The sequence below is a fragment of the Abramis brama genome, assembly GCF_963993115.1.
Source record: "Abramis brama genome assembly, chromosome: 6".
Classification (NCBI taxonomy): Eukaryota; Metazoa; Chordata; class Actinopteri; order Cypriniformes; family Leuciscidae; genus Abramis; species Abramis brama.
The window spans coordinates 5,180,450-5,199,960 of record NC_139968.1 but is presented as its reverse complement, the minus strand read 5'-3'; the positions used below and the strand labels follow the sequence as shown (position 1 = coordinate 5,199,960).

Below are 19,511 nucleotides of genomic sequence, written 5' to 3'. Positions count from 1 at the left end.
CATGTGCGCATGCACATTACATTTTTTCTTAATCTCATTTTATTGTTAATGAATTTGTAGTATTGTAAATGAGCGGCCGTGTGCATTGTCTCCGGAGGCAGTGAAGGAAGTGCGTACAGCCACAGATCTAGCCCTCCACGGCACTGAACAGATGGCCCACACTATTGGCCATTCAATGGCTACAATGGTGGCGACGAAGAGGCATTTGTGGCTGAATTTACTGGGAATTAAGAAGAAAGTCAAACTTTCTGTTTGATGCCCCGGACGGTCTCGCCCTCTGGACTCTTTTTTAACTGTCTGTGAGAGGGTTAAGATGCTTCCACGCCAATTGGAAACCCTTCCAACAGAGCTTTGAGCTGTACCTGATAGCGACGGGCTGGAGAGGGATAGTGACCGCCGGAAAATTGCACTGCTTCTCACAGTGGCGGGCCGATCCGCGATCGATGTCTTCAACACGTTCCAGTTCTCTGTGGAGGAGTAAGATAAGTACGATGTCTAAGACTACTGTACATCGAAGAAAAATGGTTTTTCGTAATAGGATGCAGAAAGAATGAGAGACTATTGAATAGTACATGTCTTTTTTACGTCTGAAAAGCAAGTTGTGCAATTGTGTCTGATTTGATGATCAGGGATCAAATTGGCATTCTGGATAAGAAAATAAGAAGACTGTATCTGCCAAGCGTCAGAGAGCAAATTTGCAACTCAAAGCAGCAAAGAAAAACACTGCAAACCGAGACGAATGGACAGTAAGGACTATAACAGATGTGGTAACAACCATGCACCACAGAAATGCCTGGCAAAGACTGTCACAAGTGTGGTGGAAAAACATAATTTAGCAAGATTCTGCTTGACTAAAAAGAAAGTTTGAGTTGTAGAAAGAGCAAAAGACAACAGTGAGGATGAGCAGTTCTTTGTGGAGGCTGTGGTGGATGAAGTGAGAACCAAGGACGAGTGGAGGGCTAATTTAGATGAGCCTTTAAACTGAACACGGTGCAGCAGGCGAATCTTCTGCCAACAAAAGGCTTCTACAAGACAGAAAGATAAGAATACAAACTTATAATGATGAGCCGAATCCTACAAAATGGGTATGTGGGTTCACACTGACAGCAGAAAGAGGGCAGTCTGTGACTGTGACGAGGCTTCGTTATGTCGTAACTGAAGTCTTTATGGGTTTTAACTAATCTCTGATCAGTTTTATACATTTGTAGATGTTTTACTGAGACATTAGTATAATTAAAAGGAAAAATAGTAGTTATTGGTCACTTTTTTTTCCGTTTAGCTGAGCCATATGTAAAACAAACAAAACAAGGCCTGAAAATTTATAAAAGAATACATTACACAGACACTTGATTGTTAAAGGGATGGTTCGGAGTAAAATCAGCCTATAGGGTCCTTTGCACCATGACCTCGAGCCAAGCACCCCAGAGAAGCCTTTTTTCTCTTGGTTGAACATTATTAAAGTTAGAGCTTATTTAGAGATATCAGCCGGATGGCTTAGTGCAGGCGCTAATGGATCCAAGGATGTATCTGGTAAATTACCCCACTAATAATGCGAGAATGGTACCAAACTTATACAGTAGTACAAACAGGTTCTGTACCTATAAAACGAGGCATTGGAAAGTTTGTAAGTACATCAGGAGTTTATTTAAATAACACTTGCCTGACGGCTCATGCTACCGCTAACCCGGACATCGACGTCACTTCAGTGGTTTGGGTAAAGCACATTAAGTCCTGTAGAAAGTGATCATAAGGATGTAGTAATGATGAATTATTATTTTTTCCGAAGTGTTAACAACTTAGTGTTAACTAATAATTGTTGCAAACTGGTACTGCCAACAAAATATTAGTGCATTCCTGGAACTGGGCGTCGTTACAATACATCCTTATAATCGCTTTCTGCCAGGACTTTTACATGCTTTTCCCAAACCACTGAAGTGACGTCGACGTCCGGGTTAGCAGTAGCATTAGCCATAGGATCACTAAGCCATCCGGCTGATATCTCTAAATAAGCTCTAACTTTAATAATGTTCGACCAAGGGGAAAAAGGCTTCTGGGGGGGGGTGTTTGGCTCGAGGTCATGGTGCAAAGGACCCTAGGTTGATTTTACTCCGAACCATCCCTTTAATTTTATTAGATGATTAGTGAATTGCATTTAATATATTATACTTTCAATAAAAAATTTGCAATGGGTTTGTAAAGGGTGTTTTTATGCATGTTTGGCCTGAGTTTTTGTTGCATTTCCACTGTTTTAACCTTTACGCCCACTTGAGTGTAAAGATTTGGTGCGAGTAAGATGTGATGGTGAATGGGGACCAAAAGCAAAGGTTCTGAAAGAGATCATCCTTAGATCTTATGAAGTACTCAGTGATTATGGTGAAACTCTTCGCAGAAACCGGAGGGATTAGTTGAAAATTCCAGAAACAGAATTCAATGAGAACGTTGATTAAACTGTGGCTCCAAGAGAACATTGCAATAAGAGTGATGCTGGGCAAACGAGTATCCCAAAGAAAACCCCTACAGATTGTGTGTATGCAAAACCAAACCACAGAAGAAGAAGAAGAAAAAAGAGAACAAATAATAAACGTTATGTGACATTGTTAAATAGTTATGAATGTTGTGGTAATGTTAAAAGAAGAAAAAAAGACAGATAGCCTTGGGGAAATGTATACAGTGTCTACATGCGTATGGCCCCGACTACACCGCTTAGCAGAATCAATTTCTTTTGTAAATTAAACCAGTGTTTCTCAACCAGTGGGTCGCGAGACTGTCTCTGTGTTCTGTGTGTTACACCGGCACAGACATCGATGCCTTGATTGGACTCATTTAATAAAGATTTTTGGATGTTGAAAAAAAAAAAAATTTTCAGAAGAAGAAAAGGTTGTAAAGTTATAAAAAGTGATAGACTTGCAAATTTGGAAGTAAAATAATGACAAATGTTTTTGAAACAAAAAAGCCTGTTGAATTGCACTACTTAAAAAAATACACATTGCATTAACCCTGTTTCCATTTTAATGCAGTGTATTTTTAGGTCTTGCATTTTTATGGGCTGAAATTCAACGGTTGTATATTTCAGCTGTGAATATTTCAAATCAAAACATTTCACACACATTTTTATTATTAAAAATTCAATAATCCATATTCACCATTCAGATTTCACTACCTAATATTCATTATGTTAAAAAATACAACCTATCACGGATGGATAGGGTTTGATGGACTTCCAAAAAAAGATATCCATTGACTCCCATTATAAGGCTTGGAAGAGCCAGGACATTTTTCAGATGTCATATACACCTAGGATGGCTTCAGGGTGAGTAATCATGGGCTAATTTTCATTTTTGGGTGAACTATCCCTTTAAGTGTCCTGACCGCAGGGGAATCCTGGAGAATGAGGTATTGAGGGAATCCCCAGTTCTGCAGCATAGCACCATGATATAAAGTTAAGAAAACTAAACAACCGAGAGAAATATGTGTCTACTACCTCAGATTAAAGTTTTATCTGAACATCAGCATCGGGGGATAACATTATAATCTCGTTCACAGTAGAGAAAGCTGCTTACATGTGCAAAACTAACTGTGAAGACTTAAATGTGTAAACAGATTTTGTGTCTTTATCAGCTTTTCCATAGATATACTGGTCCTGATAATCATCACACACACTTATCGCTTGCTCCATTTCTGTAAACCCATTTTTATGAGCGAATGACTCTCTCACTATAGTTTTCTTCGTCAACAGCCGCTTGCGCCCCCTGCTGGTGAGCTCGACTAACAGCAGATATTCCTGCCGTTCCCGGATGTCAAATGTTGCATTTTCTGTCGAATTTGAACCACTGAATTTGTGGAGGCGAATCTGTAAAGCGAAATAAAATGGACCGAAAATTGCCTGTTGAATATTATTGGTTGTATTTTTAAACAGAATGAATATTATGGAAGTGAAATCTGAAAGGTGAATATGGATGATTGAATTTTTAATAATAAAAATGTGTGTGAAATGTTTTGAATTGAAATATATAAAGCTTAAATATACAACCATGTTGAATTTCAGCCCATAAAAATACAATGCATTAAAATGCAAACAGGGTTAATGCAATGCATAGTTTTTCAAGTAGTGCAATTCAACAAGCTTTTTTGTTTCAAAAACTCTTGTCATTATTTTACTTCCATTTGCAAAAAACACTTAATAAATAACAATGGGCATTAAATGCCGATAAAGGGCATTTTACAAAGTATGTGCAGGCGACAAGCTTTCTGTTTTTAACAGCTTTCATGTGTGCACAAATTTGGTAACCAACATTGATGACCACTTGCTATAGTGAGTGAACACTTTTTGTAACGGAGACAATTGCTGTATAAATATTCAGTGTTATAAGTGAAAGCTAATTAATGAAATAAACTGACATTTATTAACTGTGACCGTTTTCTTGGTCATCTGTGTTAGTATTATTTCCCCCATTTTGACTTTCTTTGTTAGCCTGTCTCCTTCATACCTGATGTTTACGCTGTACGTGTGTCTCGCAGCACTGCAGCGGCTGTGGACAGCGGGCCGCTCGGGACAGGCCTGTGGTGTATGCGGACAGGGCCGGCTACACCAGACTCTGGCATCCCTCCTGCTTCATGTGCTGCGAGTGTGGAGAGCCGCTGGTGGACCTCATTTACTTCTGGAAGGAAGGAGCCCTGATGTGCGGACGCCATTACTGCCAGAGCATCAGACCTCGCTGCCTGGGCTGCGATGAGGTAAAACACTTTCATCTTAAAGAAAATGCAATAAAGGAAAATAAGGAAAACTGAACATGATATATTCTTTAGCTTGAGATGCGTATGTGAAATAAGCACCTATGAATTCTCTCTCTGTCTGTCTCTTTCTTTCTTCTGCAGCTGATCTTCTCAGAAACGTTCCTTCAGGAGGCCAATGGCCATGCCTGGCATAAGGAGCACTTGTGCTGTTGGCTGTGTGGACAGAGTATCAGAGTTCAGTGCGGCTGTGACAAACGCCCATCAAAATAGTTCACAAAACAGTCAAATACTCCAAAATATCACCCTGGCAAATAGACAATCACATCCAACAAGAAAAACCATCATCGATCATCAATATCAACAAAATATTATTTGATTAAAAGTCTAGAACCTATTAAAGGGGTCATGAACTGAGAAATCAAATCTTTTGACATATAATTGTACTATAACAACATACTGTATGTTTTCCACATTGGTCCAAAAACAGCTTTTCTTGACACCAAGCTGCCGTTTCAAGGTTGTATTACATAATGAACACACAGATCAAGCCCTACTTCGTCATCATCTCCTCTTTGACCAACCCACTTTCTATATAGACAGAAAGAACAACAGGATCACTGGACTAAAATAGCATTACTGTACCTTCCAAAGTATTTTAATGTTAGGAAGGTGGCGTCTCAGTAGAGCGTTCGCATCAGTTAGAGCTTGGTTTGTTCAGATTCTTTGGTAAATGAGTTTGACGCAGGCTTTGCGGACAGACTTTATGGAAAGATTTGGACCCAACAGTAATGCGGCAACATTTATGTTAGTTGTAATGTCTAATCTATCAGTGATTTCTGATCTCAGACTCCTGTTTAGTCAACCAAGCCAGTGACTGAAATGCCAAAACTCCAGTTATAATGATGGGATGCTTGTCTACACTGCATAATAAATCTCATTTACATAGTTTGCACTCTGTAAGTTATAGTGAAAGCATTTCATGAAAGTGCAGAAATCGTGTTGACATTTGTGAGATTGCTGCATTTGTGCGCTCAACAGACTGTGAGAGTAGAGAGTGGGAGTAGATCTAAATATAATGCTATAAGCAACACTTTTTAGTTATTAGTTATTTCAGAAGCTGTAAAAGTAAAAACGTTGTTAAAGTTTTCCAAAGAGTTCCACATGTATAATACTTATTATACATGAAGAGTTCAGATGCAAAAGCCTCAAAGTGCCATCTGAAATTTTCTTCTACAATGATCATTTTTATCAAGCTCATATTTAAGTTCAATAATTTCACTTAAATGGCAATGCAAATTACCTATTAATTGTCATTTAAGTGAAATTACTTAACTACAATATACAAGCTTTATAAAAATGATCATTCTAGAAGAAAATTTCAGATGGCACTTAGAGGCTTTTGCATCTGAACTCTTCATATATATACATGTTATCCAGTCATAGCAGTGGACTTTACATTGAAGGCATAAGAGACACTCGTTTAAATAAGAGGGCTAAAATTAGGCCTTTAACTTTTAAATGATGTCTTAATTATAACGTATTTGATGTGAAAATCCTACTAACATTATAAGTGCACATCAGGAAAATAAAATAAAATAAGAAATGCAGTTCATGACCCATTTAATAGCACTAATCTACAAACTGATGGAGATTCATTAACAACTGACAATGATTTTTTGGCTGAATGACAAAGGACAAGTTTCTCAAAATATCTCGATAATTTCAATCTCCATGGCTGCCTTCCATGGCTAGCATTTGGCTATTTTTTCTACAAAGATATTATGCACCAGAAAACCATAGAGTTTGATGGGATGCTTAGTCACTGATGTCAATTAGTACAAAATCCCTAAACTGATACATCTGCTCATTTTGATATCCAAACTATGCACATTGATATGGTTACTTGCATTTTATTATTTGCATTTAGTATTAATGCGATTAGTATAATGGCGTTTCAGTGCTAAAAACTAATCGTCATAATTTTAGGATAATCTCATAGTAGGCCTTTTACGAGAATAAATAGTAATGTTTTGAGATTAGCTCAATGTTTCAAGATTAAATTTGACAATTTTACATGTAAATAAAAAGTGAAGTGCTGTCATCTGATGCTGTGGTAATTCAGATTTCTTTTGGCTACATATTCATTGTGCCACAGCTTAAACAAGTAAATAATACAGTATATTTCACTTTATTATTTAAAAGGAATAAAAAGATTACAGATTTTAAATCTGAACTCCTAGATGGGTCACATCAGTCTCAGACATACTGTAGATCAGGGATGGACAAACTCGGACCTGGAGGGCCGCTGTCCAGCCCTGATCAAACTCAGCCGCCTGTATCTTTAGTGGTCCTGAAGACACTGGTTAACTGGTTCAGTGGCCCTCCAGGACCGAGTTTACCCATCCCTGCTGTAGATATTTGAGCATATATGTACATATCTGTTTAGATCAGGGGCTCTCAACTCTGGCCATTGACGTCCACTGTCCAGTTTAGCTCCAATCAGTGTCTTCAGGATCACTAGAATGTTACAGAGTTGGAGATAAACTGCAAGAAAAGTGTATCTTGATGGCCGGAGTTGAGAATCCCTGGTCATGATGGTCAGTTTTATACTTTTTTATAGTCATTATTACTCAAGCTGGTTCAGGCATGTCTACACCAGACGTGACTAAAGACTATTATAATCAGTGATGCTGTCTACACTGGACGTGGTACAGTGACTCAACAAACCCGACAATAAACTGATGTTTGTGACTAGCACAAATGGATTTGCAATGGTGGCTTTTCACGTCTAGTGTCCAGTTGCATCCAGTGTAGACACAGTCAAACATGACATCTTTTTATTGTATAAGTTTTCACAACACTGATGATTTTAAGGACCATGTCACCTCATTTCAGACATCATGAGAGATATTATTGGCTGAAATGTGCAGTGCTGTGGCTCCTCAGGGTTTAGTTGGCATTCAGCGGTGATGATGATGATGATGATGATGTAACTGTTGCAAAGAAAAAAGAGGTTTGAGACAATGTCATTAAATAATCACATACTCCGCTTTTCCCCAGACATTATACAACAGTATATCCCCAGAGTTGATTAATAATATAAAACTATCACAAAATGGCTCCGTTTGCATGAACAGATGCACATTAATTGGAATGTGATTTTAACATCACATCAACAACTCCGATTGGTTTTATGACAAAACTATCTTTTATCGCTGTCACAACATATTTCAATATTTATTCATCGTCTGTTAGTTATCATAATTGAACAAATATGAACGATTACAGAAAAACAATGGAGGAACAAAACACTCACCGGAGTTCCTAAAAACTTTAAAAAACTCTTTTCTTACACAATTATTTTTAGTCTTTTATAATAGTTACGCTCTGAATCAACAGTCTTTCCTCTGCTCTCTCTCTCTAGTCTCTCTCCTTTGTAAAATAGCTGCTTCCTTACTCGCCCTCCTGTGGAGAATAGTAGGTACTACTACATCAAAGCTTTTTAGCATTTTGAAATTTAGAGTTTGTATTTATTAAACAAAATGGTTTTGGCAGAAAATTACATTTAAAACACTAAACCCAGTTCTCTGAACCAAATTCTCAATAGCCTAAACCAATCTGTCGAATAAATCACTCTTTCTGTAAAACATTAAACAAGTTCAGGTCGTTACAACACTGTTTGCAAATCTCATGCACTCTTTTAGCAAAACTCTAAACACATTCTCACTCACTAAAACACATTTTACACTGTGATGCACTTATGTTTCAAAATGCTAAACACAGGCAGGCTAAAGTTAAACACAACTACAACACAGTTGTCATCGTTTACACACAACGACTCAAAATTGTTCACACTTATGATGTGACCAAACCAGCTGTAATACATAATACAAGTCAGTTCAGAGTCCCAAAACGGACTCAAAATGTTGCGTTGAATTTTGATACCAACAATGGATAGAAACAATATATGAGGGAGAGGAGGAAGAGGATGAGTAAGAGGCGGTGACCAAGGAGGAAGAGGACGAGGAAGAGCAGGTGTGTATAGTGTTGTCAAGGCTGGATCTGCTTTGCCTGCAGAGACGACAGAGTCTGTGATGTGGAGAAACTCCTCGGCCGGACCAACATGAAGACATGATGCTGAAGCAGAATAAACCTCTCTCTGACCTTGAACTCTTCTGAGTGACTGTAACATGATCTTCCTGTAGAGTTTTATACTGTTTTACGGTGTATACTTTACTCTTAACACCTTTTACCTATTTATTTATTATTCTCAGGTAAGGTAAAGAAAGTCAAATCTGACCTAAACCATAAGCATTCAAAAGGTACTTACAATTTGGTCAGAAGACTCTGTGGTATGTTCTCATTAAACGTCTTCCAGCATCATAAATCTCAGTAGGCAGATTTTGTAATCAATTAAATTTCTTTTAATTGGTTACTTTTCTTTTTATAATAAACAAAAATATAAAGGCAAATAGAACTTCATCGTTTAAGTATAAAATACAATAATCACGTTTTGAATCAAAGGTGTAGTAAGCTCTGGGCTTCTTATCTTCTGCTTGGGGTTTCTTGTCCTCAGCTCTGGCGTATCAGTGTCCCCAGAGGCAGTCAGTTCATCAGTCTTTTATACTTCTGTTGTTTACAACAGGCGTTATACTCCTCCAAAGTATCCCAGATCCTTCTCCAGGCAGGTGCAAGCGGTCCACCTCTTCATGTCCTTGAACTCCAACTCAACTAAGATGGCTGAGTTCATTTAAAGTTCTAAGAGTCTTCTAGCGCACACACATAATCACACTTTTCTGCTCCTCTCAACATGGGTTGGCACAGTCACATACATAACCAATTACTGTACATCTGTAAGAGCCATTTTGTCTTTATTTAAACCTTATGTAAGTGTGTGTCCAGTAGGGGTCTCTCTTTTGGGTAATTGGTTGCTGAATATAGGTAGGAACCTTCCTTCAGGTGACGTGTTGCTGGAGGGAAGGTGCACACAGTTTTTTGACCGCTAAGCTATGCTACACTGTATGCCATGCTGAGGAAATCTGTACTGGTGAAGGACTTGGAAATGTGGATTTATTGACTGTTTGTTGGACTCTTGCTTACTAGAAATGAGGACCAGTCACGGTAAAATAAATCTACAATGTAAGCATATTAACTTGGTGTGGACATTGCAGTGAATAACACCCACGCGAGCGCGTCCATTAACAAGCACCTTCCAGCAGCCATCAGCTGCTTAAAGTAATCGACTTGGCTGCTTACATTTAGTCAAAAAACTGGTTTTACTCAAAAGGAACTGAGTTTACCTATTTTTGCATTGGAGTCTCATCATCTGATGAACGAGATTGAGTGGAATGTTGGAGGAACTTTGCATCGATTTCGTTTACATCTGAGATCAGCTGCAGCCACGACAGGAGGACATCGCATATCTGTGGATTATATGTATGCGTCTTTGCTTTTGGGTCAGGGACCATCTACCAGCGCGAGGAAAGACACTGGAGCTGCTCTACAAACTTCAGCAAAGAAGCGAGCTTTTGTTCATATGGCGCCCAACGTGAAGAGGTATGTTTAGTAGCGCTACTTATTGTTGAATGGCCATTTAACTTTCTGTGCACACAACATGGGGACATAAATCCAATGCATTGGTGGTCAAAGAGTATAACTAACTTTGCGAACTAGATTCACTGTTGCTTCGATTGTGCTTTGAAAACGGTAGATTATGGAGCCTGCTGCAACTGAGCACAGGCCTATGGAAACGCTTCAGTTGAACAATGGTGTTTTTACTGATGTTGATGTTCAAATGGACTCCTAAAGCGTTTGTAGAAAGGGTTGAAAGGTTGCAGAGTGATAGAAAATCTGTATTAACTAAAGCTACTAATTTAAGGAAAAAGATACAAGGTCTGATGCAACAAAGAAATGTAAAAGAGGTGCAAAGTGCTTTTGTTGATCTTTTGGATTTGTTTGATGAAGTAAAAGGTATTCATGGTTCTTTGATGGGTATGTTACCTGAAAGTGAGAAGGAAAAACATGACACATGGTTTAAGGCAAAAATGATTGTAAATAATGATTTTATTTCTGAAATCAAAATGTGGGTATCATGTAATGAAAATGTTGAAATTACTACAACTGAGGTCATGAATGACAATGTTGATGGGGTCAATCCAGATGATAGTATTTCAAATGTTGGTAGTAGACATCCAAGTAAAACGAGTACAAGCAGTAGTGTTTCTTCTGCCAGAATTATAGCCGAGGCAAATAAGGCTGCACTGCTTGCTCGTATGTCAGCTTTAAAGGAAAGACAGGACTTGGAGGAGCAAGAGCAGATGATTAAGAGGAAAAAGGAACAACTGGAACTAAAAGCAATGCTATTAGAATCCAATGCTAAACTTGCAGTTCTAAAGGCCTCTGAAAGTCGCAGTGTTTCTAATGCCTCTCATGTTGTGAAGTCTCAATTGGAAAAGGAAGAAGGGAAACCATCTGCAACTATCTTAAATCCAATGGCAGAGGAGTTTGAACTTGTTGGCTATAGCAAAACTGCAAATAAAGTACCAGCAGTGGATCCCTCTTTGACGTCTTCTGTGCCATATCAGAAAATTCGTCAGCAGCCTTGGCATGAATGTATGGACTCGGAAAGGCGGAATTCCCAGCATGCATTAGGAGACACATCAGTTCAACCTCGTAGACCTTTTGCATCTATAATGATTCCCCGACCCACATCAGTTCAATATGGACAACAAGCATCTGAAATGATTCCTCGACCCACATCAGTTCAACATGGACAACAAGCATCCGAAATGATTCTTCGGCCACAAATGCAGATTCAGTATGGGGACATTGGCACTATAATGCAAAGGCAAAATGAAATAACATCAGCTCTTGTCCAACAGCAACGTTGTTCCTCTTTACCAGCCAGAGATATACCTTTATTTGATGGAGATCCTTTTCAGTATGTTTCGTTTATCAGAGCATTTGAAAAGGGAGTGGAGGAGAAGACAAGCGGTAGTGATTGTTTATATTACTTGGAACAGTTCACCAGGGGGCAGCCACAAGAGTTGGTACGTAGTTGCCTGCACATGACTCCGGACCTTGGATATGCTAAGGCAAAACAGTTGATGCAAGAACATTTTGGCAATAAGTACAAGATTGCCACTGCTTATCTGGAAAGAGCCTTGTCTTGGCCCGCAATAAAAGGGGAGAATGTCAATGCTTTGCAATCGTATGCCCTCTTTCTGCGTGGTTGTTGCAACGTCACTGAGGAATTGCAATACCTTCAGGAGTTAGATATGCCAAGCAATATGAGAGCTATTATGTGTAAATTGCCTTTCAAGATCAGAGAGCGGTGGAGAACTGTCGCACATAATATTCTGGAAAATACTCAATGTAGAGCTTTGTTCAAAGATCTTGTGAATTTTATTGAAAGACAGGTGGGCATCCTAATGGATCCTTTGTTTGGTGACATTAGGGATCTGCCAACTATCACAAGACCTGTTAATCGACCAAGGCTATGTCCAGAAGGCAGAGTTAAGGGAAACATCTTTGCCACTAACATTGCACCAGTGGAATCTGGGGAAACCTCTAAGAATATGAGGACAGAATTACCACCAAACAATTCTAAAGTGATTCCATTATGTGTGTGGTGTGCTAAGCATCATGTATTGGAGTACTGTCAACAATTCAAAAGGAAGAAGCAAAGGGAAAAGATGGACTTTCTAAAGGAGAAAGAGCTTTGTTTTGGTTGCTTAAATGCTGGGCACATGAGTCGTAATTGTGGCAAGCGGTTGACTTGTAGGATATGTAGTCAGCACCATCCCACTGTGCTTCATGTTGACAGATATACGGCCAATTCAGAGGAGGCGGATGCATGCAAGTTCGTAGGATCTGCCGAAACATGTGGTCATACAGGGGCCGGAAAAGATCGCTGTCTGCTTTCTATCTTACCAGTTCAAGTCAAGGCCAGTAAAGGAGATCAGATAATCCAGACGTATGCATTCCTGGATCCTGGCAGTTCTGCGACTTTTTGTACTGAAAGTCTTATGCAGCGGCTTAATCTTTCTGGTAGAGGAACTCAATTTCTGTTACAAACTATGGGACAGGAAAGAGTTGTATCAGCATACGCACTCTCAGGTTTGGAAGTGTCTGGTATTGATGGTAACATCTTCTATCAACTTCCACAAACGCTCACACAGAAACAAATGCCTGTAAGTTCTGACAACATTGTGTCTAAAGGAGATTTGTCTAAGTGGCCTTACCTGGCAAAGGTTAAAGTTCCCCGCATAATGGCTAACGTTGATTTGTTGATTGGAAACAACGCTCCTAAGATGTTAGAGCCTTGGGAAGTCATAAACAGCCATGGGGATGGCCCTTATGCTATGAGAACGGCATTAGGTTGGGTCATCAATGGTCCTTTGCATGCAGGTAGCTTTGAGGCTGAAGACTGTTCTGCAGTGGTTAACAGGATTTCTGTGTGTAGATTGGAAGAGATGTTGTTTAAACAATACAACCATGACTTCAATGAAAGAGCTGCAGAAGAGCAAGGATTGTCAAGAGAGGATATTAGATTTTTGGAGATTGCAGAGAGTTCTGCCAAGCTTCAGGACAATCATTACATCTTGAAGTTACCATTTAAAAAAGAAAATGTGTATCTTCCTAACAATTTCTCTGTGGCAAAACAGCGGATACTTGGATTGAAGAGGAGATTCCAGAGAGATGATCAGTTTTATCAGGAGCATGTATCATTTGTAAATGAAATGATCAAAAGGGGATATGCAGAGCAAGTGCCCACTCATCAGCTTAAACGTGAGAGCGGAAAGGTGTGGTACATTCCTCACCATGGGGTACGTCATCCCAAGAAGAGGAACTTGCGGGTGGTTTTTGATTGTGGTGCTGCATTCAATGGAACATCTTTGAATCAAGTCCTTTTACAAGGTCCCAATTTCACAAGCACATTGATTGGAGTTCTCTTGAGGTTTAGGCAGGAGTCTGTAGCGGTCATGGGTGACATACAATCAATGTTTCATCAGGTACGGGTGGCAGAAGAGGACCGGGACTTTATCCGTTTTTTGTGGTGGCAGAACGGAGATTTTACAAAAGAAGTGGCAGTGTTTCGCATGAATGTCCATCTCTTCGGGGCTGTCTCTTCTCCGAGTTGTGCTGCCTTTGCTTTGATAAAAACAGCAGATGATCATCAATCTGAGTTCCAAGAAGAGGTTGTTCAAACTCTCAAAGAAAACTTCTATGTAGATGATTGCCTTAAGAGTGTGGCTTCTGAAGATGAAGCAGTTTGTTTAGTTAATGATCTTTCCATTCTTTGTCAGCGAGGAGGTTTCACTCTGACAAAATGGAGTAGCAACAAGCGCACTGTCCTGCAAACCATTCCCGAGGAGCACCGAGCCAAAGAGTGGAAGGAGCTGGATCTGGACAGGGACAGCCTGCCGGTTGAGAGAGCACTTGGATTGCTGTGGTGTGCGGAAACTGACTCATTTAAGTTCAAAATGGAGGTCCAGGAGAAGTCCTGCACAAGACGTGGGATGTTATCAGTTTCCAGTTCAGTATATGATCCACTTGGGTTTTTGGCACCAGTTGTGCTGCCTGCTAAGATCATGCTACAGGAATTTCGGATGGGATGAGACTGTGCCCTATGACATTTTGCGTGACTGGACAAGGTGGTTGAAGGAGCTGAATGCACTGTCTGAATTCAAAGTTGAGAGATGCGTTAAGCCCATAAGCTGTGGGTCTTGCATAAATGCTCAGCTTCATAATTTTTCAGACGCAAGTGAACAGGGGTATGGCACGGTCACTTACCTTAGAATCCAGAATAGCAACGGTGACATTCATGTTGCCTTCCTCATGGGCAAAGCCAGAGTAACACCTTTAAAGGTCATCACTATTCCCCGTTTGGAGTTAACTGCTGCTGTGCTTGCTGTTCGTGTTGACCTGATGTTAAAGAAAGAGCTGAGGCTCCAGTTGCAAGAATCTGTCTTTTGGACAGACAGTACATCTGTGCTCAAGTATGTCATGAATGAGGACAAGCGTTTTCATACTTTTATTGCGAACAGAGTCTCTATTATCAGAGAAAGCACAAAGACATCACAGTGGCGATATGTTGGCTCAAAGGAGAATCCAGCTGATGATGCATCCAGAGGAATGAGGGCTGGAGATTTTATTAAGAAAACCCGATGGATAGAAGGTCCCAAGTTTCTGTACAAACCAGAAGAGGATTGGCCCAAAAATCTTGTGCACACTGCAGTATGGGTTGACGACCTCGAGGTCAAGAAAGAAGCTGTTGTAAATGTGGTAAATACTCAAGGTTCACTGAAGGGTACAGATTGGCTGATGGCTTACTTTTCAGATTGGAGGAAACTTTGAGTAGCAGTTGCCTGGTTGCTTAGGTTGAAGAAGATATTATTGTTGAGAAGAATTTGCAAGAGGATGGAGGCAGATATTGCTGATGCCAACAAGCAAAGTGCCTTGGTGCAAGAAAGTCGAATAGTTAAAGGTGCAACAGGAGGACAACCTTTGTCAGCAGAAGATCGTATGGAAGCTGAGCTGGCCATAATTTGCTACTGCCAACAGCAAAGATTCCCTGAGGAGATCGCTGCTTTGTCTTCTGGAAAGGATATAGTGAGCAAAAAGAGTACCATCTATAAGCTGGACCCATGGTTGGATGATGGGCTTTTGAGAGTCGGAGGGCGGCTGACACGAGGCTCTTTGCCAGAAGACACAAAATATCCACTACTCCTCACTAAAGATCAGCATGTGTCTACCCTCATACTGAAGGATTTACATCAACAGCTTGGGCATAGTGGGCGTAACCACATGTTGTCTACATTAAGGAGGAGGTATTGGATCACAGGTGCCACCTCAGCTGTTAGAAAGATCATAGCAGAATGTTGTTTCTGTAAAAGATATAATGGCCGGATGATGGGGCAGAAGATGGCTGACCTACCCAAGGAGAGGATTCTGCCAGACCATCCACCATTTACCAACACAGGTGTTGACTATTTTGGACCAATAGTGGTGAAGAAGGGAAGAGGCACAGCGAAGCGTTATGGTGTCATCTTCACCTGCTTGGCCAGCAGAGCAGTTCACCTTGAATTGGCTACTTCTCTTGACACAGATGCCTGTATTAATGCTCTGCGCCGATTTATCAGTAGAAGAGGACAAGTGGAGCATCTTCTATCAGATAATGGTACAAATTTCATAGGGGCAAAGAGAGAACTTAGAGAGGCACTTTCATCATTGAATCAGGCTAACATTCAAGGAGTTTTATGCCAGAAGGGCATTAAGTGGAGTTTCAATCCTCCTGCTGGGTCCCATTATGGTGGGGTTTGGGAGCGAGTCATCCGCATGTTGAGGAAAATTCTCACTGCAGTTCTCCAACAGCAGACGCTCGATGACGATGGTTTCCATACCGTCTTGTGTGAAGTTGAGGCCATTTTAAACGATCGACCAATCACCAAATTGTCTGATGATCCAATGGATCTTGAAGCTCTGACCCCTAATCATATTCTGTTGCTGAAAGGAAAACCGACATTATCCCCTGGATTGTTTGACGCACATGATTTGTACATAAAAAGAAGGTGGAGACAGGTCCAATACATTTCCGATCTCTTTTGGAAGAGATGGGTGAGAGAATACTTACCTTTGCTGCAGGAGAGGCAGAAATGGAATAAAACTAAGAATAGCCTCAAGCCTGGAGACATTGTGACCATTATGGATCCAACGGCGCCTTGAGGCTCCTGGCCACTCGGAAGAGTTTTGGAAACATTCCCTGACACAAAGGGGTTGGTTCGCTCTGTCCGTTTACAGACTAAGACCAGTGTTGTAGACAGGCCTGTAGCGAAGCTTTGTTTTTTACACGAGTCTATGGGCTAAGGGGTTTTGTTATCACTATCACTATTTAAGTTTCACTATTTGTATTTATGTGTGGCTCTTTGTTATGTGTTGGGAATTGGTATGTTTGATTCATCCCAATTAGGGGCCGGTATGTAAGAGCCATTTTGTCTTTATTTAAACCTTATGTAAGTGTGTGTCCAGTAGGGGTCTCTCTTTTGGGTAATTGGTTGCTGAATATAGGTAGGAACCTTCCTTCAGGTGACATGTGTTGCTGGAGGGAAGGTGCACACAGTTTTTTGACCGCTAAGCTATGCTACACTGTATGCCATGCTGAGGAAATCTGTACTGGTGAAGGACTTGGAAATGTGGATTTATTGACTGTTTGTTGGACTCTTGCTTACTAGAAATGAGGACCAGTCACGGTAAAATAAATCTGCAATGTAAGCATATTAACTTGGTGTGGACATTGCAGTGAATAACACCCAAGCGAGCGCGTCCATTAACAAGCACCTTCCAGCAGCCATCAGCTGCTTAAAGTAATCGACTTGGCTGCTTACAACATCTATGCCAAAACAATATAAGCCATCTTTTACGAACAAAATAAATAACAACATTGAATGCAATGCATGCAACAAAAAGGCATCTACAGTAAACAAGGAGGCAGGTAATTGCATTTCCTTGATATTATACAACAATACTCAAACCTTTTTGGCTGTTGCCGTTGGGTCACTGTATTGTCACAGTATATGCAAGTGCTGAATATACAGACATTCAATACCATAGTACAACACTATAGCCTACTTGCAGTGCGTAAAGTATACAATTTATTCACCTACTACTGCAAGATGTCATTACTATACTTTTTTTCAAAATTTGTTTACTTTGTTTCAATATACTTTTTTTCTGTAACGGTGTGCAATGGTTTCTGTTCTCCATTTTTTTTGATGTAGAAACACTATTATGAGTGTTTATAATACTGACCGCATAAATTATATTGAAATATAAAATCTTTGCGGAATATGTACAATGAAATATAATAATATTTACAATGAAATATAATCATATTTACAATGAAATATAATAATATTTTTTCCAAACACGTACAACTAATTACAATTTCTGTGGAAAGCGACCCAGGTGTCCTATTTTTTCTTCTTTTTTTTCTTTTGGTAAATCAGGATGTCTTCAGAATGATTTTGTTTGGAAACATGGATCAAGGAAGACACAGTGATGGGGAAAGAAGAGTGTCAGAGAGAGGGAGAACTAGAATCTCACAGAACTGAACATCCATACATCCATCTATTCCATACATCCATCTATTCCATACATCCATCTATTCCATACATCTATTCCATACATCTATTCCATACATCTATTCCATACATCTATACATCTATTCCATACATCCATCTATTCCATACATCTATTCCATACATCCATCTATTCCATACATCTATACATCTATTCCATACATCCATCTATTCCATACATCTATTCCATACATCTATTCCATACATCCATCTATTCCATACATCTATTCCATACATCCATCTATTCCATACATCCATACATCTAATCCATAAATCTATTCCACACGTCCATACATCTATTCCATACATCAATCTATTCCATACATCTATACATCTATTCCATACATCCATACATCTATTCCACACATCCATCTATTCCATACATCTATTCCACACATCCATCTATTCCATACATCTATTCCACACATCCATCTATTCCATACATCTATTCCACACATCCATTTATGGGGCGCTGTTTGTAAAGCGGCTCACGCTGAAAATAACAGCAACATTTTGTCACATTTAGCTTCAAACAATGTTTAAAAAACTGGTATGAATTTTTGACGGTCACTTTTTAGCACATTTACAACAATATTTGTCAACTTAGAGATATTTTATGCTAAATCTAAATGTTAAATTTAAAATCTAAAACGTGGGCACGATTGAACAGTGGACACATAAAAACATACTCCGTCACTTTGTTCATAAAGAACACCATTCAAACTGCAAAGTGTTAACTTATATTTCTGTACAGTCACAATAAAAAACAACATTGTGCTTTTGTAAAATAAATTCAAGCAATCCACCCCCCGAAAGGCGCTAATTTTAAAATTAAACTAAAACCTACATAGCAACATTGTGTCGGCCCAGATCCGGCCCACATCTGGCACACGTGGAAAGATGATCTGGCCCACATGCAGCGTGGAATGACGGCATTTGGGTGGGCCGCTCCTGTTTGCCAGATCTGGGCCACAAGCAGGCCATAGCAATGCCACATCTCAGCCAAGAGCAAATAAATAAACCAGAACTGGACCTTATCTGAGCCACAAAATCTGTATATATTAAATATGAAGTCATCTCAGCCTTAATAAGCCTGTTAACAAAAATAATCACTGAAAGAAAGAAGAGAACAGAAAAAGAGACGAGCAGAAACACAAGAACTACAACTGACTTCAGCCACAGCCTAAGATGAAATCAACTGAAGAGAAAAGAAGACATTAAATATCTGAAGATCTCAGCAGAGGAGGATTAAACACCTCCACAAACAGCATTACCAGCTTCACTTATTACTAACCAGACTGACTTTATTTCTGTCAGACTTCTACACAAGTTTTTATTGAGAATTAACAGAGTTTAACTCTAATGTGTTTCATTTGAAGTCACCATAACAGTGATCAGTGTTTCCATTAGTTGAGCTCTTAACTCTTATTATATCTTTTGTCTTCATCGGTTTTGATAAAAATAAAAATAAAAAAAACTATGAGTGCGGATTAGAACTCAGAACCTCTGACACGCGTGGCAAAAGTTCTACCCCTGGACCACTTAAATACACACTTAAACTAGTCGGATCAACATATAATAGACCTCATTGAACGACCACTTAAACCCAATCAATGTACTATTTAAATCGATTGCTGG

At 39.6% G+C, this 19,511-nt stretch overlaps 1 protein-coding gene across 2 annotated transcripts in view; it reads left to right on the top strand.

Annotated features, from left to right (window-relative positions):
* lmcd1 (LIM and cysteine-rich domains 1) overlaps window positions 1-6,973 on the top strand; it is a 41,964-nt gene extending 34,991 nt beyond the window's left edge. For both annotated transcript variants that reach the window (XM_084116801.1, XM_084116800.1), the window contains exons 5-6: window positions 4,519-4,734; window positions 4,876-6,973. In XM_084116801.1, coding sequence (XP_083972927.1) covers window positions 4,519-4,734; window positions 4,876-5,004 — 345 coding nt within the window. In that variant the 3' untranslated portion in view covers window positions 5,005-6,973. The remainder of the gene's footprint in view (window positions 1-4,518; window positions 4,735-4,875) is intronic.
* The last annotated feature ends 12,538 nt before the right edge of the window (window positions 6,974-19,511 follow it).